Genomic DNA, 20,675 nt, shown 5'->3' with positions numbered 1-20,675 from the left:
AAAATTCAACCAGACTCATTCTGTTACCCAAAGACTTCAAAAGCAATTAAATGAGAACTCTGTATCTTCTAATTCATTCCTCAAACTCACAAATTAAAAAAAAAAAAGGCTAGAAAAGGAGTATATTTAAATCATTAAGGAATTATTCCAAAGAGAAATAATTTTGGTTAAAAACATTATTACATTTTCCACTCAATCCCCTTAAATCAAAACTGAGGTTAAAAGATTAAGCTCCTATCAGAGCAACTACCTACCTCCCTTTGAACTTTTACTTTTTCCTACCTCTTTAACTAGGTACACTTCAATACATCACTGAATCTGGACTTCTAGCAATAAAAAGTTTTTCTCAGGATAAGGATTCTCTTCCATAAAACTATTTCAGCTCTAGATTTATCTTCTGGCTATTTATGTGACCAATCATTGAATTAAACTTAAGGCTTCATTTTCTCCCAGAACTCTTCAATTCTATCCCACAATGACATTTCCCATCATTTAAACTTCCCAGTCTCAAAATACATACCACATCAGGTCAAATTTCAATTCTCTCTAGTTATTTCATTTACATATGCCTTAATGCCCAACCCAGGCTCTAAATTTTTCAAAGACAAAGTTTATGCCTTTCATTTTTCTATTCCATAGACTGTGATGTACTCTGGACAACAAGGCAATCCTAAACAGGTATCAAAAATTAGGTGAACCCACCCTCCCAACTTTATATCGCCAAATATTGCTTCCACGATGAATCAATAGAGTGATATAAATGTCACAACGTAATCATCACAGTGTCAGCATGACCACAAAGAAGCCTCTTCTGGCTAGTTAAGTTTCTCAGAACCTCACCTATAGGGTTAAAAGCTGTTCCAGGCACTATAATAATCATTATACTATTAGTGCACAGCGTCTATCACCCTTGTGTTGGACACAGAACAGATGTTTAATAACATTTAAAAAATGTAAATCTTAGTAAATTTCAGTAACTATATTGGCAATTTCTTTTTGCTAGCTTTCTACTTTCTACTTGCCCTGAGTCCTCTGAGAAATTACTAAAGCAATACAGAGATATGTTCAGTTATTTCTGAGGGGCATGTTAAGTATAAGAATAGTAACAGCCCCAATACCATGAAAATCTCAACCTGAGGCAGCATTCCAAGCTAAGCAAAAAAGGTAAAGGATCCATCTGCCTCTGAAGCAGTGATAACAAATACATATCAATAAATTACCATTCATGTCTAACAACATGACAACCTCAATGCCTAAGATCATGAAAATCTGATAAGATTCCATAGAATATTCTTCATGAGGTAGAGTACAAGAAAACTACCATTTACCTTGAGTTTTGCAATAATTAAACCTATTGTATTAAGCATCACTACTATTCATCCAAAAAAATTAAATTACAAATCAAGGCAGAAGAAAAGAGATTAAAACCCTATCAACGAAGGATGAAAACTACACCATAATTTACAAGTTAGAAAAGTGAGGCTGGGCATGGTGGTGAGATGGTATGAAAAAAGAGTAACATACCTTAATTTAATACCTTATTACACTTATATTAACCTCTCAAAAGTAGACTAACAATAGAAACCACTTAAATAATGACGTGGTAAAGAAAGATAACTGCCATAGAAAATACTGAGGTGCCATTATTGTTAAAGTTAAAAGAAACTGTAAATCAGTACAGCTGTAATATTATCTGAATTTGCCATCTTAAGAATTAACTTTTAGTTAACACAACTGAAAGTGCAATTCACATAACAATTTTTCTAAATGTGGTAATATTTGACCTTAAAATATGTATATCCAGGAAAACAGAACATGAAATGTGACCAAATTCCTCAAAATTCTCATTACCCTACAAATTATTCTAAATTTGGTTCGTATGGCTACTACATAATCAGGACATCTCATAGACACAAAACTTTTAATAGCTAGTGTTATTACTTGAAAGTAAGATACTAGGGAAATAAAAGATATTTCAAACTAAATGAAATCATGTATTTAAAATATAATAGGAAGAACAAGAGAATACTTAGGATTATATTTTCAGCAACTAAGTGAAAGTAAAAAGCTTTCATCTTAATTTTCCCCCTTTCTGATACATGGAATACAACACAGTAAATTATGCATTTAAAATCTGCCCAGGGCTTCCCTGGTGGCACAGTGGTTGACAGTCCGCCTGCCGATGCAGGGGACACGGGTTCGTGCCCCGGTCCGGGAAGATCCCACATGCCGCGGAGCGGCTGGGCCCGTGAGCCATGGCCGCTGAGCCTGCGTGTCCGCAGTCTGTGCTCCGCGACGGGAGAGGCCACAGCAGTGAGAGGCCCGCGTACCACAAAAAATAAAAATATAAATATAAAATAAAATAAAATCTGCCCCCCCCCCCAAAAAAAGAAGAAGATAAAAAATAAAATCTGCCCAGGGTGGCTGACCAGTACTGATAAAAGAGGACCTACATACTGTATATTCTATACCAATATACTTAGTACCAAAGAAGATCTATACACTGCAGGGTGGTTTTCGCTATTGTTTTACATCACCATAATTATGTTCTGAAACCACAGCTTCATACAATAAGGGTTTGTAGGGCTTCCCTGGTGGCGCAGTGGTTGAGAGTCCGCCTGCCGATGCAGGGGACGCGGGTTCGTGACCCGGTCCGCGAAGATCCCACATGCCGCGGAGCCGCTAGGCCCGTGAGCCATGGCCGCTGAGCCTGCGCGTCCGGAGCCTGTGCTCCGCAACGGGAGAGGCCACAACAGTGAGAGGCCCGCGTACCGCAAAAAAAAAAAAATAAATAAAAGAAAAATAAGGGTTTATAGTAGCAGTTGTTAAAAAAAGAAACCACAAAATAATTACTTAGAAGCATGCAAACTGTAAAGGATCTATTTAATGCCTGGTTTGCTTTTAAAGCCTGATAAAAAGAAAACATGGGTTTAGGACTAGAGAAATTGTTTGACATTTCAAACTTAAATGATATAATTATTAGAAATAGCAAACAAAAAAATTTTCAACTTACCTGGTTTCTTTCTGGATTTTTCATGACCTAGCTGCCCTAGATCATTACATCCACATGTGTATACTGTTCCATCATCCAGAACAAATACAGTATGTCTGAGTCCACATCCTACATCTCGAACCTTTTTATTTATAAAAAAGTCACTTTTTCTGGGCTCTAGTACAATTTCTTCATCAATTCCACCCAAACCTAGCTGTCCAAAAGATGCATTTCCCCAGCACAACATGTTTGTAATTCTTTTGGTCTTCCAGTTTCAATAAAACACTCCCTTCTGAAACACTGGCAAGTTGGAGGTATCCCTATGTCTGAGAAGATAGAAAAAAAGTTAATATGACTTCAAAGGAAACATAATGTATAACTGCTCTTTCAAGTACTAGGCTACAATAATCACTATGTAGTAAACATGAAATTTACTTTATAATGTTACAGAAGTATCATTCAATTTCAAAAACCAATCAGTTGTATATTTTTTAAATTATCATACAGAAATGTTTAGGAAAAATACATCACTCCCCATGATTCTTTGCAAAATCTAAATATTAACTAGTTTTGACTTTTTGTTGCCTTATAATAGACTAATCAAATTGAAATATTAAGTATCCTGATGAAGTTAATCTTTTTTTTCCTTTTTGCTTTGAATAATTTCAGTGGGAGCAAGAAATATGACATCTATCCACTGGCCCCAAAATCAGATATATACTCAGTGAAAAATTTAGCCAACTACAGAAACATAAAACCTTGCAATCTCCCTCAAGTCACAGAATAATTAGATTTTCTAACACCTACCTCCACATTAACAGAAAACTGAAGTTCTTATCTGTACTAGAAATAAAGCCAATAATGGAAACTTTAAGTTTCCCACAACTTAAAAGACTCTTCCAACTAACAGGCCCCAGATAAAATTACAGTTCTCTAGGTAAGCTTTGATATTAAGAAAATCACCTCCAAAGATCATACTTTACAAATCAAAATATTAACACTCTGACCTCACTACTAATTTAATTTAAAAACTCAATCAGTGTACCTAATTATAATACAAAAGTATGCAGTTTAAAGATCAAGACTCTCCCCCAAAATTCAACATTTTCTATTTCGAGTGGGAACCATGACTGAAAAATATCTCCCGAAGGCGATCTACATCTATCTATACCCCTAAGACAATTATTTGAAGATGGAAAAAAAACTGCAAATAACTCCGGCACTGCCGATTTTTCAAGAATAGAAATGCGGACTGGGACACTGAGAGTTTGGTGGCGAAATCTGTAGAACTTTCCAGTACGGTGACTGAATATTTCTTCGCTTATATAGACACGGATAACAAAGAGTCCACTTCATCTAAACCTACACAGATTTTTAGATATATCGCGTTACTAAATAACACAATTACAGGAAGTCAGCCTTATTCCCGTGTAGGTACCCACATTCCTTACACAGAACCTAAGAAGTTTCAAAACCCAACTTTCCTAAGTGCGGGCTAGCAAGTGCTGAAGCTGTCTCATTCCATCCATGACCCATCCATTAAGAAAAGTTTGATTTTATTCTTTTGGGGGCATCAGAACCCGACAGTTCCCGAGAGTTCTGCACTGTCTTCCCGGTTTTTGTTTTGTTTTTTTAAGGAGAGGACAGGACAACACCCCAAATTCCAACGTACGAGGTTTAATAATCCTTTTCTTTAAAAAAGAGGGGTAATGGGAAAGGCGTCCTCTTGCCAGCAACAGGTAGGGGAAACAGAAGCAGTTTATTCCCATCATTCCCTGAATATGCACTGAGATCAGCTTACGGGGACCGGGAGAGAGAAATCATCTGCACACACCCAACCTCGCGGGCCGACCAGTCAACTGCTGCAGCCGTCCGCTCGCAGTAGCCGCAGACGCCGGCGCACGAGGCTCGGCACCTCGGCGGCCCTTGTCCCAGGGAGGCCCTTCCCCGGGGAGGTGCGACATTCCAGCCCCCGGGCCAGGGGGCCCGACACTGCCCTCGTCCCCCCACCCCCGCCCGAGGAAATGCTGAGAAAGCACCCAGCGCCAGGCCGGCCTGTATCCGCCCAGCCCCCTCCCTAACGCCGTCACACGCCCCCGAACCCACCGGGGCAACGACTCACCCGGCCCCTCAAGGCAGGGGAAGCCCAGGGCGGCTGGGGGCGGCGCCTCCCGCAAGAGGGAGGCAGCGCAGCAGCTGAGACAGGTCTCCAGCTCCCGGACCCTCCTCCTTCAGCCAGTGGCTGCGAACACTAGAGCTCCTCCGGCGCCGGTGAAGCTGCTCCGCGGCTCACCTCCTCGGCTCCTGAGAAACTTTACCGGGTTCCTCAGAGAAAAGCAGCCGCCACTGCTCTCTAGCCCAGAGCCAGCCGTCAGCGACCCGGATGGAGCGGGAGGGGAAGGACAGGAGGCGAGCGAGGCGGAGAGCGTTAGGGGTGGGGAAGAGTTGGGGCAGACTGGGGAGGAGAAGGGAGAGAGGGAGGAGGCAACGCGCGGTGAGGGGGAGGGGGTCGGCGTCGGCCGGAAGTGAACCGCGGAGCACGCGCGCGAGCCCGCCCACTTCGTGGCCCGCGCGCCTGCGCCGGAATCCTCCCAGGGCGCACCGACCCGGGCGCCTGCGCAGTGTGGTGCTTTCCCTTGCCTTAAGAGAAAAATGCCAAGCACAGAAGTTGGAATTTGCAAGACAAATGGAGGTGTTTGGTGTGTCTTGTCACAGCGTTTCAGCGTGCACTAGGGCCTTTTAGTGAAAAAAATCTCTTCCTTTTTTGGCTAGGTTGTCTTTTTGCCTATTAGTTCCAGTTTCTATTATTTTATTCCACCTTTATCCAAGGAGAATTTTAAGTAGCAGGTAAAACATCACAAATACGGATATAAAGGTTGTTGAAGTCTTTTATTTTATCCCTTAGCCCCAACTGGAGCTATTCTGAGGATGCCAGATGTATTGCAGCAATGATGGAGCCTACTGGCATTAAATATCAACACCACCAGTTCAGGCTCCTGATAAAGTGTTGGCTGCCATCACTTTCTGCACTCTCCCTGGAAGCTAAACTTATAATGCAGGGCCTCCTTCATTTAGAGAAAATTAAATAATGTATATGGCTAGAGTCCCTGCCTCACAAAAACAAACTCCGGATTTCCTAGGCCAGTCAAGGAGGAAAACCTGAAACAAGGCACTCTTGAAATTTTATGTCAGACTTTTCTAGTACCTTGACTTCAGAGTGAATGTTGAGAACCTAGAAAGAATTCCACGGTAAGCCATGTTTCTTTATCTCACTGAAAAATATATTTCAGATTGGAAAGTGTTTGTGCTAGAATATGTATGTGTTTTAGTTTCTTAGGGCTGCTGTAACACTATACTACAAATTGGATGGCTTGAAACAACAGAAATTTATTGTCTCACAGTTATGGAGGCCAGAAATCTGAAATCAAAGAGGCAGCAGGATTGGTTGTCTCTTGGGGTCTCAGAGAATCTTCTCCATACTTCTCTCTTAGCTTCTGGTGGCTGCTGACAATCCTTGGCATTCTTTGGCTTGTAGATGCACCACTCGAATCCCTGCCTCCATCTCCACATGGTGTTCTTCCCTGTGTTTCTGTGTCCAAATGTCCCTCTTACAAGGACACTAGTCATTAGATTAAGACCTGCCCTAATCCATTGTGACCTTTTTTTAACTGGATTGCATCTGCAAAGACCCTATTTCCCAATAAGGTCACATTCTCAGGCACTGGAACTTCAACCATCTCTTGGCAACCCAATTCAACCCACAACCTTATTTCTGTATATTACAGAAATAAGAATAAAAATGACAAGGTACTTAAGCAAAGAAAGCATAATTTCAATACTAGGAGTGGTGATGTTGCCCATGAAACATACTTCTTATTTTGATAGCTTCATTGCCCTTGTAGGGCTTTTGTTGTCTTTTAACCTTCAGGACTTGATGCCTCAGAATATATTATTAAAGGGGAAGTTATGGGATTTGGGTCTTTAAGATATGTAATAGATGCTGCAACAAATAAACACTAAAATATGAGTGTTAACATAATAAGAGTGTATTTTTTACCTTTTTAACATTCCAAGTGGGTGTTCCTAATGAGTCAAAACTAATTTCCAGGAACTTGGGGAGATGAGGGCACCAGGAGCTTCTTAAAACTTTTGTCTGGGAGGTGCCACATATCACATCTGCACACATAATGTTAGCAAGAACAACACCCCTAGATGCAAGGGGACTGGGAAACATAACCCCTGCTGAGTTCGCTGGTACTACTTTATGCCATAGAAGAGAGAGCATGAATTAGTGGACAGCTATCTCTGCTACATGGATGCATCTCTCGCTAGAATATTTTTAAATATAGGTCTTGCTTGTAGAAAGTGGAAAAGACTTTTCTAGATGTTCCTTTTAACCTTATAAATCTATGAAACTGTGATACAAGATCTCAGAAAATAGCCTGTGATTACCTTAAAAGTGAAACAAGTATAGGATCAGAAGTTTATTAGGATAATGTGAATTTGTTGTATAAAAGCAGCATGAGTAATTGATGATGAGTATGGCCTGTGGTGCTGGTTTGTCTGGACTCAGAGCCTGAGCCTACAGGCCACTCAGACCTCTGTCCTTCTATCCTCCCCAAAACACCTATAGACATTTACTAATGGTCTGTTTTACAGAAAATTACTTCTCAGTCACAATTTCTATAAATGGGGGAAGTTAATAATCTATACCTACCTCACTGGGTTGTGAGGATTTAATAAGGTAACATGTACAGTGCCTTGAACATGGCCAGTATTTTGTAAATGTTAGCTTTATTATTGCTAACATTATCTCTCCCGAAATAACAAGTAGTAAGAACTTTTGGGAAAGCATTCCATATCACAAATAATGATATAATTCTTATTTAGAACAAAAGTAAAATATTTTTTACCTATCGTGTTTTCATTTAAAAAAAAGCTCAGACTGTTGAGAGACCACTAAACTAGGTATTCATCCTGTCCCACTCTTTCCCCTGCTCCCTTCCATATAGCCATACTGCTTGTGCTGTACCCCACCTAACCTCCTTCATTCAAGTCTCTGCCCATGTCACCTCCCCAGTCTTCCCTGATCACCCTAACCAAAAAAACTAGCCCCTCACTCTCAATAACTTATCCTGCTTTATTTTATATCTGTTATCACTACCTGATATTTATTGTATAATACATAAATGTATAGTATTTTATTTATTATATTCCATATGTTATATATAGATAAATTTAAAATAATTATGTTGGGACTTCCTGATGGCACAGTGGTTAAGAATCCGCCTGCCATGGGCTTCCCTGGTGTGGCAGTGGTTGAGAGTCTGCCTGCCGATGCAGGGGACACAGGTTCGTGCCCCGGTCCGGGAAGATCCCAAGTGCCGCGGAGCAGCTGGGCCCGTGAGCCATGGCCGCCGAGCCTGCGCGTCCGCAGCCTGTGCTCCGCAACGGGAGAGGCCACAACAGTGAGAGGCCCGCGTACCGCCAAAAAAAAAAAAAAAAAAAAAAAAATCCGCCTGCCAAGGCAGGGGACACGGGTTCGAGCCATGGTCCAGGAAGATCCCACGTGCTACAGAGCAACTAAACCCGTACGCCACAACTACTGAGCCTGCGTGCCCAGAGCCCGTGCTCTGCAACAAGATAAGCCACGCACCACAACGAAGCAACTAGAGAAAGCCTGTGCGCCGCAACTAGAGAAAGCTTGTGCACAGCAACGAAGACCCAACGCAGCCAAAAATAAAAAAAAATTTATAAAAAATTAAAAGATAAAATAATTATGTAAAATCTATAAATATATATTATATAGGTAGATATATAAATGTTTGTCTTTTTCACTAGAAAGAAAACTCCATAAAGGCAGGGACTTTGTTTTCCTAAGTGCTCTGTTCCTTAATATCTTGAACAGTTCCTGGCCTATAGCATGTGCTCAAAAATTATTTATTGAATTAATTAATTAATGGTGCTGGCAACGTAAATTATTACAACCATTTTATAAGTAAATTCGGCAATATGTTTCAAGAGTCAGTAAATTTCATTTAACAATAGTTCATATTAACAGCAATAATTATTGTGAGACATTGCACAGAACTATTTACCTACATTATGTCACTTCTGGACTCTGTCCTAAGGAAATACAAGGTGGATTCAACAAATCTTTATTAAGCGCCTACTATGTGCCTCTTTCCCAATTCTGGTAGGTGAGAGAGAGAAAAACAAAAAGGCAGGCAAATAAAACTGTGAACAAAGATGTTTATTGTTATATTATTTCTAAAAGCAAAAATTAAAAACAACATAAGTTCCAACAGTGGGAAAATGATATGTATGGCAAGGTTAATCCTTTCATTGTTAACTTTGAAAGGACAGGATAGGGAATTCTCTGGCGGTTCAGTGGTTAGGACTCTGTGCTTCCACTGCTGGGGGACCAGGTTCGATCCTTGGTCAGGGAACTAAGATCTCATAAGCCGTGAGGAATGGCAAAAAAAAAAAGGAAGGGAGAAAGGACAGGATGGTATTGTCCGAAAGAATTTGTCACCTACTGCCACCAAATTGTAGATTCTACCTTGAGTGGACAACAGGAAAAGCCCGTTTTATTTTATTTTACACACCCTTGCTTTCCAAGGTTGGAGCCTTCAATCAAGTGGTTGCATGGCCATGTTTTCTTCAGTCCCTCAGTGAGTCCCTCCACCTGGAGAATTCTGTCCTTTTAATCCCCTGTCTTATGGGCCCCATGGTCATCCCTTCTCATTGGTCTTTGACCTAGCATTATGGCTTCAGCTTAGAATATACACATGGCACTCAGATATTTTAAGATTCTTCAACAAATCTTTACTGAACACCTACTCTGTGCTGCCTTCCCGTTCTAGTAGTAGAGATAGGAAAAAACAAGTAGGCAGGCAATAAAAGTATTCCAAATTGTAATAAATACTAAGGAGACAAACAAGAGATAGAGATGGAGAATAACAGAGTAGTAAGTCCTTGAACAGAATGGACAGTAAAGTCCTCAGTGGAGGAGTTGCTATTAAAACTGAAACCAAAGAGAAGGATCAAGCCTTGTGAAGATAGGGATGAGAAAATATTCTAGGTGGAGGGAGAAACACGAAGCCCTTGAGGCAGGAAAGAACTTGGCATTTTCCAGGAACTGAAAGAAAATTAGTGTAGATGGAGCACAAGGGTACAAGAAATGTTTGGTGACAGGCAGTCAGTAAGAGCACATTAAGGAGTTTTACTCTAAGTACTGCTTAGGGGGTTTTTTTTGTTGTTTTTTTTTTGCTGTGTTGGGTCTTCATTTCTGTGTGAGGGCTTTCTCTAGTTGTGGCGAGCGGGGGCCACTCTTCATCGCGGTATGCGGGCCTCTCACTATCGCAGCCTCTCTTGTTGCAGAGCACAGGCTCCAGACGCACAGGCTCAGTAGTTGTGGCTCACGGGCCTAGTTGCTCCACGGCATGTGGGATTCTCCCAGACCAGGGCTCGAACCCGTGTCCCCTGCATTAGCAGGCGGATTCTCAACCACTGCGCCACCGAAGCCCCTGCTCAGAGGTTTTAAGCCAGGAGAGGAGGGCAATGATTATATTTGTTAAGAAAAAGATTCCTCTTGTTGCTAACTGCACAGTATTGCTGAATTACAGGAGGGTGAACATGGGCAGAGATAAATCACTTAGGAGGCTTTTATAATAATCCAAGTGGGAGATAATAGCGGTGGGGACTAAGGTGGTTGTGATGGAGATAAAGTAAAGAAGGTAGATTTAAAACATACTTTGGAAATAGAATTAACAGAGTTGTGATGGATGGTTTGTAGGGGAGCAGAGAATGGGAGGAGTGCTGGGCCACTGGTAGTTTTCTGACTTGAGGACATTTACCAAGATGAGGATAGCTGCTGAAGGAGGAAGGAGAAGGACAGGTTTTGACTAGGAAAAATGAAGTGGTCTGTTTTTTAAGTTTGAAAAATCAAGAGTGTGTTTCTGTATTAGTTTGGTACGGCTGCCATACCAAAATACCACAGACTGGGTGGCTTAAAACAACAGAAATTGATTTTCTCACAGTTCTGGAGGCTAGAAGTCAGACATCGAGGTGTTGGCAGGTTTGGTTTCTCCTGAGGCCTCTTTCCTTGACGTACAGATGGCTACCTCCTCGCTGGGTGTTCCTATGGCCATTCCTCCCTCTGTGCATTCTCTCTGCCCTAGTCTCTTCTTACAGAGACACCAGGTGTACTGGGTTGGGGCCCACTCATTTTACCTTAATTACCGCTTTAAAGCTCCATCTCTGGGCTTCCCTGGTGGCGCAGTGGTTGAGAGTCCGCCTGCTGATGCAGGGGACACGGGTTCATGCTCCGATCCAGGAAGATCCCACATGCCGCGGAGCGGCTGGGCCCGTGAGCCATGGCCGCTGAGCCTGCGCGTCCGGAGCCTGTGCTCCGCAGCGGGAGAGGCCGCAACAGCGAAAGGCCCGCGTACCGTAAAAAAAAAAAAAAAGCTCCATCTCCAAATACAGTCATATTCTGAGGTACTGGAGATTGGGACTTAAGCATATGAATTTGGCAGGGGGACACAATTCAGCCCGTAACAATCTTTTTCTTCCTTTTGAACTGCATCATAAAAAGTCCTTTTTCTGTTATCCTACAGGGTATGGGCCTAGCCCAGAAGTGAGTGAGATGGTGAGAAAGAATTCTCTTCTGCCACATAAATGAGAAAGCACAGAAAAAAATTTCCCCCTCTTTTTAATAGATACAAGCAAAACAATTTTATTCATATTATTACATGTTATGATATATGCCACTTAACAACATAAAGAATAATAATTCTGGATATTTATTATAGAATCCTTCTCAACTTTCATTCTCACATTTATACTAATCTCATTTCCTGCTCTAAATTTACATTCTGACTCCAATTTCCTTCACAGTATCCCAGCGTGAAACAGTAGTAATGATCATATTATAAATGCCTGAAATATTTTTTAAATGCTCTCTTTTTATAACTCTATAATTTCTTTGTGTTTGTTTTCCATCCAATTACAGGAATTCAGCTGGCATTCAAACAGGCATAAGCCTGAAAAAAAATCACATGTAATGTGGCCATTGACCAGTATGTGGGGATGTGTCCATGCCTTTGAAATTACAGTGTGATTATTCCAGTTACTATAGTTTCTAAACAGAGAAAGTGCTCAGAATGACTATGGTGTTTGTTGTTGTTGTCTTATTTTGTTTTTGCAGGGGGGAGGGTTGGCAGAAAAAAAAAGTTGTTTTTAAAAACAAAGTCTTAACTGTAGAATAAACTATGCTTTAAAATTAATTTTATCCCACAGCAATCAAAAGATGAGAATTCTGCAAGTTCTAATTAATAATGAGCATCACCAAAGAAATATGGTATGAAGTGTGGGATCTGTATGTATATGAATCTTTTAAGTCTATGTGTTTTTCTTCTCTATTTTTTTAAAAATAAATTTACTTATTTTTTTATTTTTGGCTGTGTTGAGTCTTCGTTGCTGTGCGCAGGCTTTCTCTAGTTGCGGCGAGCAGGGGCTACTCTTCCTTGCGGTGCACGTGCTTCTCATTGCAGTGGCTTCTCTTGTTGCGGGGCACAGGCTCTAGGCACGAGGGCTTCAGTAGTTGTGGCGCACAGGCTTAGCTGCTCCGCGGCATGTGGGATCTTCCCGGACCAGAAATCGAACCCATGTCCCCTGCACTGGCAGGCGGATTCTTAACCACTGCACCACCAGGGAAGTCCCTATGTGTTTTTCTTTTAAGGAAAACAATTAAAATAGCAATAAAGAGACGGAATCTCAACTACTAGAGCTTAACAGTCAAACTTTGGGTTGCAAGTTGAGCTGTTTTGTTGCTACTGATTTCAAAGGGTCTCATAAAGATATCTGAGGTTGAAAAGTTCAAATTTAGCTGTTAGAAATATGAAATCTGGAAAGTTTGCTTTTTTTTGTTCCTTGTGCCAGGTCCCATACCAAGGTGAATCAGCAATATAACCTGCATCAAGCCAAAGGGTGAGATCTTATTTATTTGTTTGTTTGTTTGTTTATTTATGGCTGTGTTGGGTCTTCGTTGCTGTGCCTGGGCTTTCTCTAGTTGCGGTGAGCCGGGGGCTACTCTTCGTTGTGGTGCGCGGACTTCTCGTTGTGGTAGCTTCTCTTGTTGCAAAGCACGGGCTCTAGGCGTGCAGGCTTCAGTAGTTGTGGCACGTGGGCTCAGTAGTTGTGGCTTGTGGGCTCTAGAGCGCAGGCTCAGTAGTTGTGGCACACGGGCTTAGTTGCTCCACGGCATGTGGGATCTTCCCGGGGCAGGGCTCAAAAACGTGTCCCTTGCATTGGCAGGCAGCTTCTTAACCACTGCGCCACCAGGGAAGCCCAGATCTTATATATATATATATATATATATATATATATACACATATGTATATATATACATATGTATGTGTGTATATATATATATATATATTTTTTTTTTTTTTTTTTTGTGGTACGTGGGCCTCTCACTGTTGTGGCCTCTCCCGTTGCGGAGCACAGGCTCCCGACGCGCAGGCTCAGCGGCCATGGCTCACGGGCCCAGCCACTCCGCGGCATGTGGGATCTTCCCGGACCAGGGCACGAACCTGTGTCCCCTGCATCGGCAGTCGGACTCTCAACCACTGCGCCACCAGGGAAGCCCCATATGTATATTTTTAAGTGGCATGCCTCACAGCCTTCAAATAGAATCAGGACTAAAACTAATTCTAACTACAGGTTTTAGTCAAATTAACAGTACTATTTCTTTCATAGAAGTCAACCACAGCATGAGTATCTTCATCTATTGAATCATTTATTACTAACTTTCAAACTAATGGTATAAAAGAAACAGACTTGCTGTGCATCTTATTCAATTATCACTTTTTATAAGAGAAATTGACATCTTTTTTTTTTTTTTTTTTTTTGCCTCACAGCGTGCAGGATCTTAGTTCCCCAACCAGGGATAGAACCCGTGCCCCCTGCAGTGAAAACACAGAGTCCTAACCACTAGACCACCAAGGGGATTCCCAACAACACATTTTTTTTTTTTTTTCTTTTGGTACGCGGGCCTCTCACTGTTGTGGCCTCTACCGTTGCGGAGCACAGGCTCCAGACGCGCAGGCTCAGCGGCCATGGCTCACGGGCCCAGCCGCTCCGCGGCATGTGGGATCTTCCCGGACCGAGGCACGAACCCGTGTCCCCTGCATCCGCAGGCGGACTCTCAACCACTGCGCCACCAGGGAAGCCCCCCACATTTCTTAATTAAGCATTAAAAAACTTACGAAAGCAGCACAGAAGACACAGAAGTAAGGAGACAGAAAAGCTTTTTAAACTCCCTTGCCTTTTCCCCTACTCCCCTGAACTCCTTACGTGCTCTAGAACCAACTGTTGGTTGCCTTCAGCATACAGATAACTTTTATACACATTGATTGCAAATGTTTAAAAATTGTGTACTGTTACTCATGCTTCTTTTAGAAAAACGAAATAAATTGCCATAATAGCTGGCATTTAGAAATAAATAAAATACAGACATTTTTGTGGACAGATTTTCGTTACAGTTTAAAAATGTATTTTTATTGTCTCAGTGTAGATCTGATAGCCTGAAGGAACAGTTGAGCATCAGTGACTAGGAAGGACAGAGTGTTCCTAGAAGACAAATTATAGTTGCCACCTCCACAGCACCTAAATACAGTTTAACCACATAAAATGACAAACATGTTTGCCCAAGAAAAGTGCCATGCAGTTCAGCCTGCTGTTTTACTTTAAAAAAATAAAGAGAAGAAAAATTACTCTTTGTAAACATTGGGGTACTAAGAGGTGAACTGAAGGGTCGTGTGCTGTTCACTTTCAACAAACAACAAACTTCATCTGTTCAATCTTTAAAAGGAAGCACTGCCCAGCAAGCTAACTTCCAAAGAGCAGCTTTCAAACTGCTCCCATTTGCAAGCACTGAGAGTGTCGACAATAAAACAGAAATCCTGTGGAATGGTGAATGTTAGAATTGTTTTACGTGTGGAAAACATTTTTTTAAAAAAGTACTACATCATCAGAGAATAAAATTGTACACTGAGTCTATGGTAAGGGTGATATACCTTATCATCCTTCTAGTTACAATTAGAGGGACTGGATAAGATGGTTTCTTTTATTTAACAAAAAATTATTCTGGGGGTTCCCTGGTGGCGCAGCGGTTGAGAGTCCGCCTGCCGATGCAGGGGACACGGGTTCGTGCCCCGGTCCGGGAAGATCCCACATGCCGCGGAGCGGCTGGGCCCGTGAGCCATGGCCGCTGAGCCTGCGTGTCCAGAGCCTGTGCTCCGCAACGGGAGAGGCCACGGCAGTGAGAGGCCCGTGTACAGCAAAAAAAAAAAAAAATTATTCTGTTTAAAATTAAATTTGTTTAGTATGGGAAATTCTCATTTAAAAATTAAAAGAGATTTTATTTTAAAACATTAGTTATTATTGTTAATAATTTAAACAATTCAGTAAAATATAAAGAAGAAAATATCAGAGACACCACCTCAGGAGATACATACTGGGAACATTTACTGAACGTCATTCTGATGTTTTTTCATACTCCAGAGTATGTTGCACAGACACAGAAATCAGTATGTTTACTCAATGGATCTTGGAATTTTGTAACTATTTTTACTCAACAAGGTGTTAAGGACCTCTTTCCAAGTATTGGGGAGCTTAGTTATGTTTACGTAGAAGACATGCCCACACCATGAATTTACAGGGGCAATTATCCACACATATAAATAATGGATATGTTCAGTCTTATTCTGTTCAAGTAGAATATAAATCTTTTTTTTCAGCATTATTGAGATATAATTGACATATAATATTGCGTAGGTTTAGGGTGTAAAATGTCATGATTTGATACACATATGTACTGTGAAATGAATACCACATACATTAATTAACATCGCCATCACCTCGAAAAATCTTAAGCTGAATGTGTCTTGTTATACTGGTAGTCATTATCTGTGCTTTGATTGCCTAGATTGGCTTCTCCAGGTTCTTCAACCCCTCTGGCTCCATAGAATAACAAAATGCTCGGGGGGACATGTAAAGGAGAGCCTTGAGATGCTGCTTAGTGTATCCATTTTGTCTACTGCCCTTGTATATTTATATCCTTTAAGTTAATAAGCAATTTATTTGATTATGCCTATAACATATATGAAGACATAATTTCCATTCATTATATAAAAACGAAGTCTCAGGAATTTGTAAGCCCTGCCTCTTTGAATCTCTATATATACTGAAATATCTAATGAGCTCTCTGAGGACACAGGCTCTGCTTTATTAATTTTTTATTCCCACGTCTGAACAGAGAGCACAGAACACAGTGGAAGTTTGATAAATCAGTTATCGAGATTACATCAGTGAAATACACATGTGCTTTGCTCATCATTGTATCCCTGTGACCTAATATCTTATCCACAGTAGAAACCTAGTTTATTTGTTAGATAAACATGATATGGAAATCTGGCTACTGGGAAGTACAACTAAAATCTAATATAAAAAGTTTTCCTTAGTCCCTTGAATTCAGATATAAACTCAGATTAGAGTAAGCATAATTCTGGAAGATATTTTATTTATTACTAAGAAATAGCTCAGCTATACAGAGGTGGGGTTGGGGAAGAAAAGGGAGAGAAGTTGTAAACAAATGAGACTCATAGGAGAAAATAGCTCCTCTGAGGGGAGCCACATGCTGATACCCAAGGTGGCTGCATGAGGAAGCAGCCTAAAATTAGCAGGATGGGCAAGCCCAGGAAGGGAAAGCCACGGCAGATTTCCCTACACTCAGCAAGTGAGGGGAAGGGCCAGGAGCCCCCGTGGAACCCCCGTGGAGATCCACTGCAGTTTGTGCCAGGTAAGGCCCTTCCTCAGAACTCACCTTGGGAGGTAAAGCAAGCGATTTCTTAAGGGAATGTCCAGACAATGGAAAGATTTAATATTGCCTAGTAAAGAGGTGCCTCCAGGAATCCAATGATTAAGAGAGCAATAAAACTATTCTTGTATCCATCCTCACCCAAGGTATTCATCTGAACCACACCTTTTCACCTTGTTGAACTGTGGCTCTCTGGGGTGTGTAGGTGCTGTTTTTTTTTCAAGTGTTGGCGTAAAGGGAGGAGGCTGTCCTAGAAAATCTGTAAAACCATGTGGAAGAAGAATGAGGAAAGAGTACCTCCAAGTGATATTAAAAAAATGGATGAGATACTGCAGGTCCAAAAAGGAAAGATTAGAGATACCACAAATAGGACTAAGTGGGCAACACTGTGCTTTGTTCATGGGCAAAGTACAGAGTGGTTGAGCTGGTCAAAGACAGACAACAGAATCCTGGAGGAGGCCAGGATTTTCTGTGTTGTTGTTTCATAAAGAACTGGATCAGTGATTTACCTTAGGACGCACATGAGTTATTCCCAGTTGGCGTATTTATCTATCACTCACCATGGTTTCTATAAGTTCCTACCTTCTGTGCTGGAATTCATTTTTATATTACCTGTTTTTTTTTTAAGTTACTACTCATTAATGGTAAAACTCTCCCATTCTATTAAGAGGGTATCTCACAGGGTTGATCCGAAGGGACTGTGCAATTGGACGGCAGAACTTTAGAATTTTAAAAAAATTGAGATATAATTGTATTGAGATATAATTCACATACCATATTGAGATATAATTCACATTGAGATATTGAGATATAATTCACATACCATACAATTCACCTATTTAAAGTGTACAATACAGTGGTTTTTAGTATATCTACAGAGTTTTGCAACCATTGCCACAATCAACTGTAGAACATTTCCTCACCCTCCCCACAAAAACCTATACCCAAGAGCAGTGACTCCTCTTTTCTTCCCACATTCCCCTCACCCACAACCCTAGGCAACCACAAATTTACTATCTGTTTCTGTAGATTTGTCTATTCTGGACATTTCATATAAATGGAATCACACAATATGTGGTCTTTTGTGAGCTTTTGTGGGGGGTGGGAGGGATGCTTAGTGTGTAGCGAGACAGAAAAGAACCTCTTCCATTGGGAGTATTACTTTCACTTATTATTTACTAAAACCTTTGGACATGTACCATATTAGTTCTCTAATGATACCCTAAATCAGGGGTCCCCAACCACCGGGCCCGGGACAACTACCAGTCCTGTTAGGACCGGGGCCACACAGCAGGAGGTGAGGAGCAAGCAAGTGTGTGAAGCTTCACCTGTATTTACAGCCGCTCCCCATAGCTCGCATTACCGCCTGAGCTCCGGCTCCTAACAGCATTATGGTGAGTTGTATAACAATTGCATTATATCTTACAATGTAATAATAATAGAAATAAAGTGCATAATAAATGTAATGCACTTGAATCATCCCGAAACCATCGCTCTCTGCCCCAGTCCATGGAAAAATTGTCTTCCATGAAACTGATCCCTGGTGCCAAAAGGGTTAGGGACTGCTGCCCTAAATGAATGCACTTCATTGCATCAAGTCATATCCAAGATTATCATTAAATAAAATTCGTCATTATTGAAAAGCATTTAATCATATAATAAATGAAAGTAAGATGTAGTGTATCTAGAACAGTGCCTGGCATGTATTAGCTTCTTAGTAAGTAGCCATATTTTCCTCTACCCTACTCCCAGTGTTAAACATTTACTCATATTATAAAACATATAGAGCAGATTTGAAGAAAATCTTAACTTAGCAGAGTACTTTGAACATACTAGTGAATAAATACCTTTTAAAACAGGAAACGAAGATATAGTCATGGATGTGTGCATTTTACAGCTGTGATATTATTTCATAAAGGCTATGGAAAACAGTTTCATATGCTGGACTAGGAAGCACCAATTATAATTTCAAGTTTGAGCTGATATCAACTGCAATCTTAGATAACCGACTTACTTCCTCTGGTCCTCAGTTTATCTACAACTCCAAGCTAAGAAAGATAGGCTGGATCATAGCTAAAATGCCATCCACATCGTTCATATTGTGGAAGTATCTTATGGCAGTGTCTCCAAGACACACCTGCCATGTATTTATTTCATGCTAAAGGTCACACATTGAATTACAGGATTGCTTCTTAGGGAAGTCCAGTTGGTTGACTGTCGTAAGATCTTGCAGCTTTTAATCACCTTGATGAAATCACCAGGTTTCATTGTCTGGTCCTCAGCTATCCAAGATCAGAAACCTAATTTGTTTTTCAAAAACTCTTATAGCGATCCAGTCCTTTTGCAGAGTATTTACATTAATCAAACTCCCAAGAGAGTAATACAGCATCCACATTTCCAATTTGTTAATTTACAATGAGAAACATGGCTTGAGAGCAAACTAAGTGCCATATTCGCCTACCAATTTATTATTTAAAAGAAGTCTAGGGACTTCCCTGGTGGTGCAGTGGCTAAGAATCCGCCTGCCAATGCAGGGGACACGGGTTCGAGCCCTGGTCCGGGAAGATCCCACATGCCGTGGAGCAACTAAACCCGTGCGCCACAACTACTGAGCCTGCGCTCTAGAGCCCATGAGCCACAACTACTGAGCCCGTGTGCCACAACTACTGAAGCCCACGCACCTAGAGCCCATGCTCCGCAACAAGAGAAGCCACCGCAATGAGAAGCCCACGAACCGCAACGAAGACCCAATGCAGCCAAAAATAAATAAATTTATTTTAAAAACTAAAAATAAATAAGTCTATTTTAATAAAACACTTAATTGAGGGCTTCCCTGGTGGCACAGTGGTTGAGAGTCCGCCTGCCAATGCAGGGGACGCGGGTTCGTGCCCTGGTCCAGGAGGATCCCACATGCAGCGGAGCGGCTGGGCCCACGAGCCATGGCCACTGAGCCTGCACATCCGGAGCCTGTGATCCGCAACGGGAGAGGCCACAACAGTGAGAGGCCCGCGTACCGTACACACACACACACACACACACACACACACAAACTCAATTGAAATCAGAATGCTGTTGTATGAGCATGGATTGGAGCAAGGTAAGTAATTGGTTATGGCATCTGGTAGTGTTGGTCTGGAGCTGCCAGCACACCACCATCAGGAGCAGATAGGCTCTCTTGGATGAACACTGCTGATTCTTTCTTCTTTGATTTCCCTTTCCTACTGGTAATTCCAATTATCTCTTCAGATGTAGATATAGATGTAGATATACACATATTTATATTTATATACAAACATATATTTGACATATAGGTAGGTAGAGACCATCAGTTAGGCTACAGCCAAATTTTGCTTCTTTTTTCTACTGGTGTCCTTGAAGCTTTTTTGTTTTTTTTCTTTTTTTGCCTTGGGGGCAACTTTTACCGTCTTTTTTCTCTTTATAACTATAATACACCCTTATTAGAAGTTTTTTAAAAAGTACAGCTAAGAAAAAATATGAGAGAAAAATCTTCCATAGTTCCACTACATAGTTATAACCAGTTTAACATTTTGGAATATTGTACTCCAAAATTTAAAAAAATAAAACAGGGTCATATTATAAATACTGTTTTGAAGACTTTTTTTTAAATCTTATACAAGCTTTACTGCTCTTTAAAAATGAACAACTAAAGTTTAAAGAGGTATATACGAGCATAGGTTTCAAACTCTCAGAACCGAACTAATTCTTTCTCATTGAACTAATTTTTTTTAACTAGTTAAATTTTATTCTTTAATTAGAAACCCTGGGGAAAAGAAGTCA

General features: G+C 41.0%; 1 protein-coding gene across 3 annotated transcripts in view; it reads right to left on the bottom strand.

Annotated features, from left to right (window-relative positions):
- The window catches only part of HERC4 (HECT and RLD domain containing E3 ubiquitin protein ligase 4), a 133,319-nt gene extending 127,927 nt beyond the window's left edge, over positions 1–5,392 (bottom strand). For 2 of the 3 annotated variants that reach the window (XM_065894789.1, XM_065894788.1), the window contains exon 1: positions 3,014–3,239. In XM_065894789.1, the coding sequence (XP_065750861.1) occupies positions 3,014–3,239 (226 nt within the window). Of the gene's footprint in view, positions 1–3,013; positions 3,319–5,114 lie in introns of those variants that run through there. The other variant, XM_065894787.1, reaches the window with a different exon arrangement.
- Positions 5,393–20,675: the final 15,283 nt, after the last annotated feature.

Source organism: Phocoena phocoena, chromosome 16 (genome assembly GCF_963924675.1).
Source record: "Phocoena phocoena chromosome 16, mPhoPho1.1, whole genome shotgun sequence".
Classification (NCBI taxonomy): domain Eukaryota; kingdom Metazoa; phylum Chordata; class Mammalia; order Artiodactyla; family Phocoenidae; genus Phocoena; species Phocoena phocoena.
The sequence above is the reverse complement of the archived record's forward strand: the minus strand, read 5'-3'. Positions and strand labels throughout refer to the sequence as shown.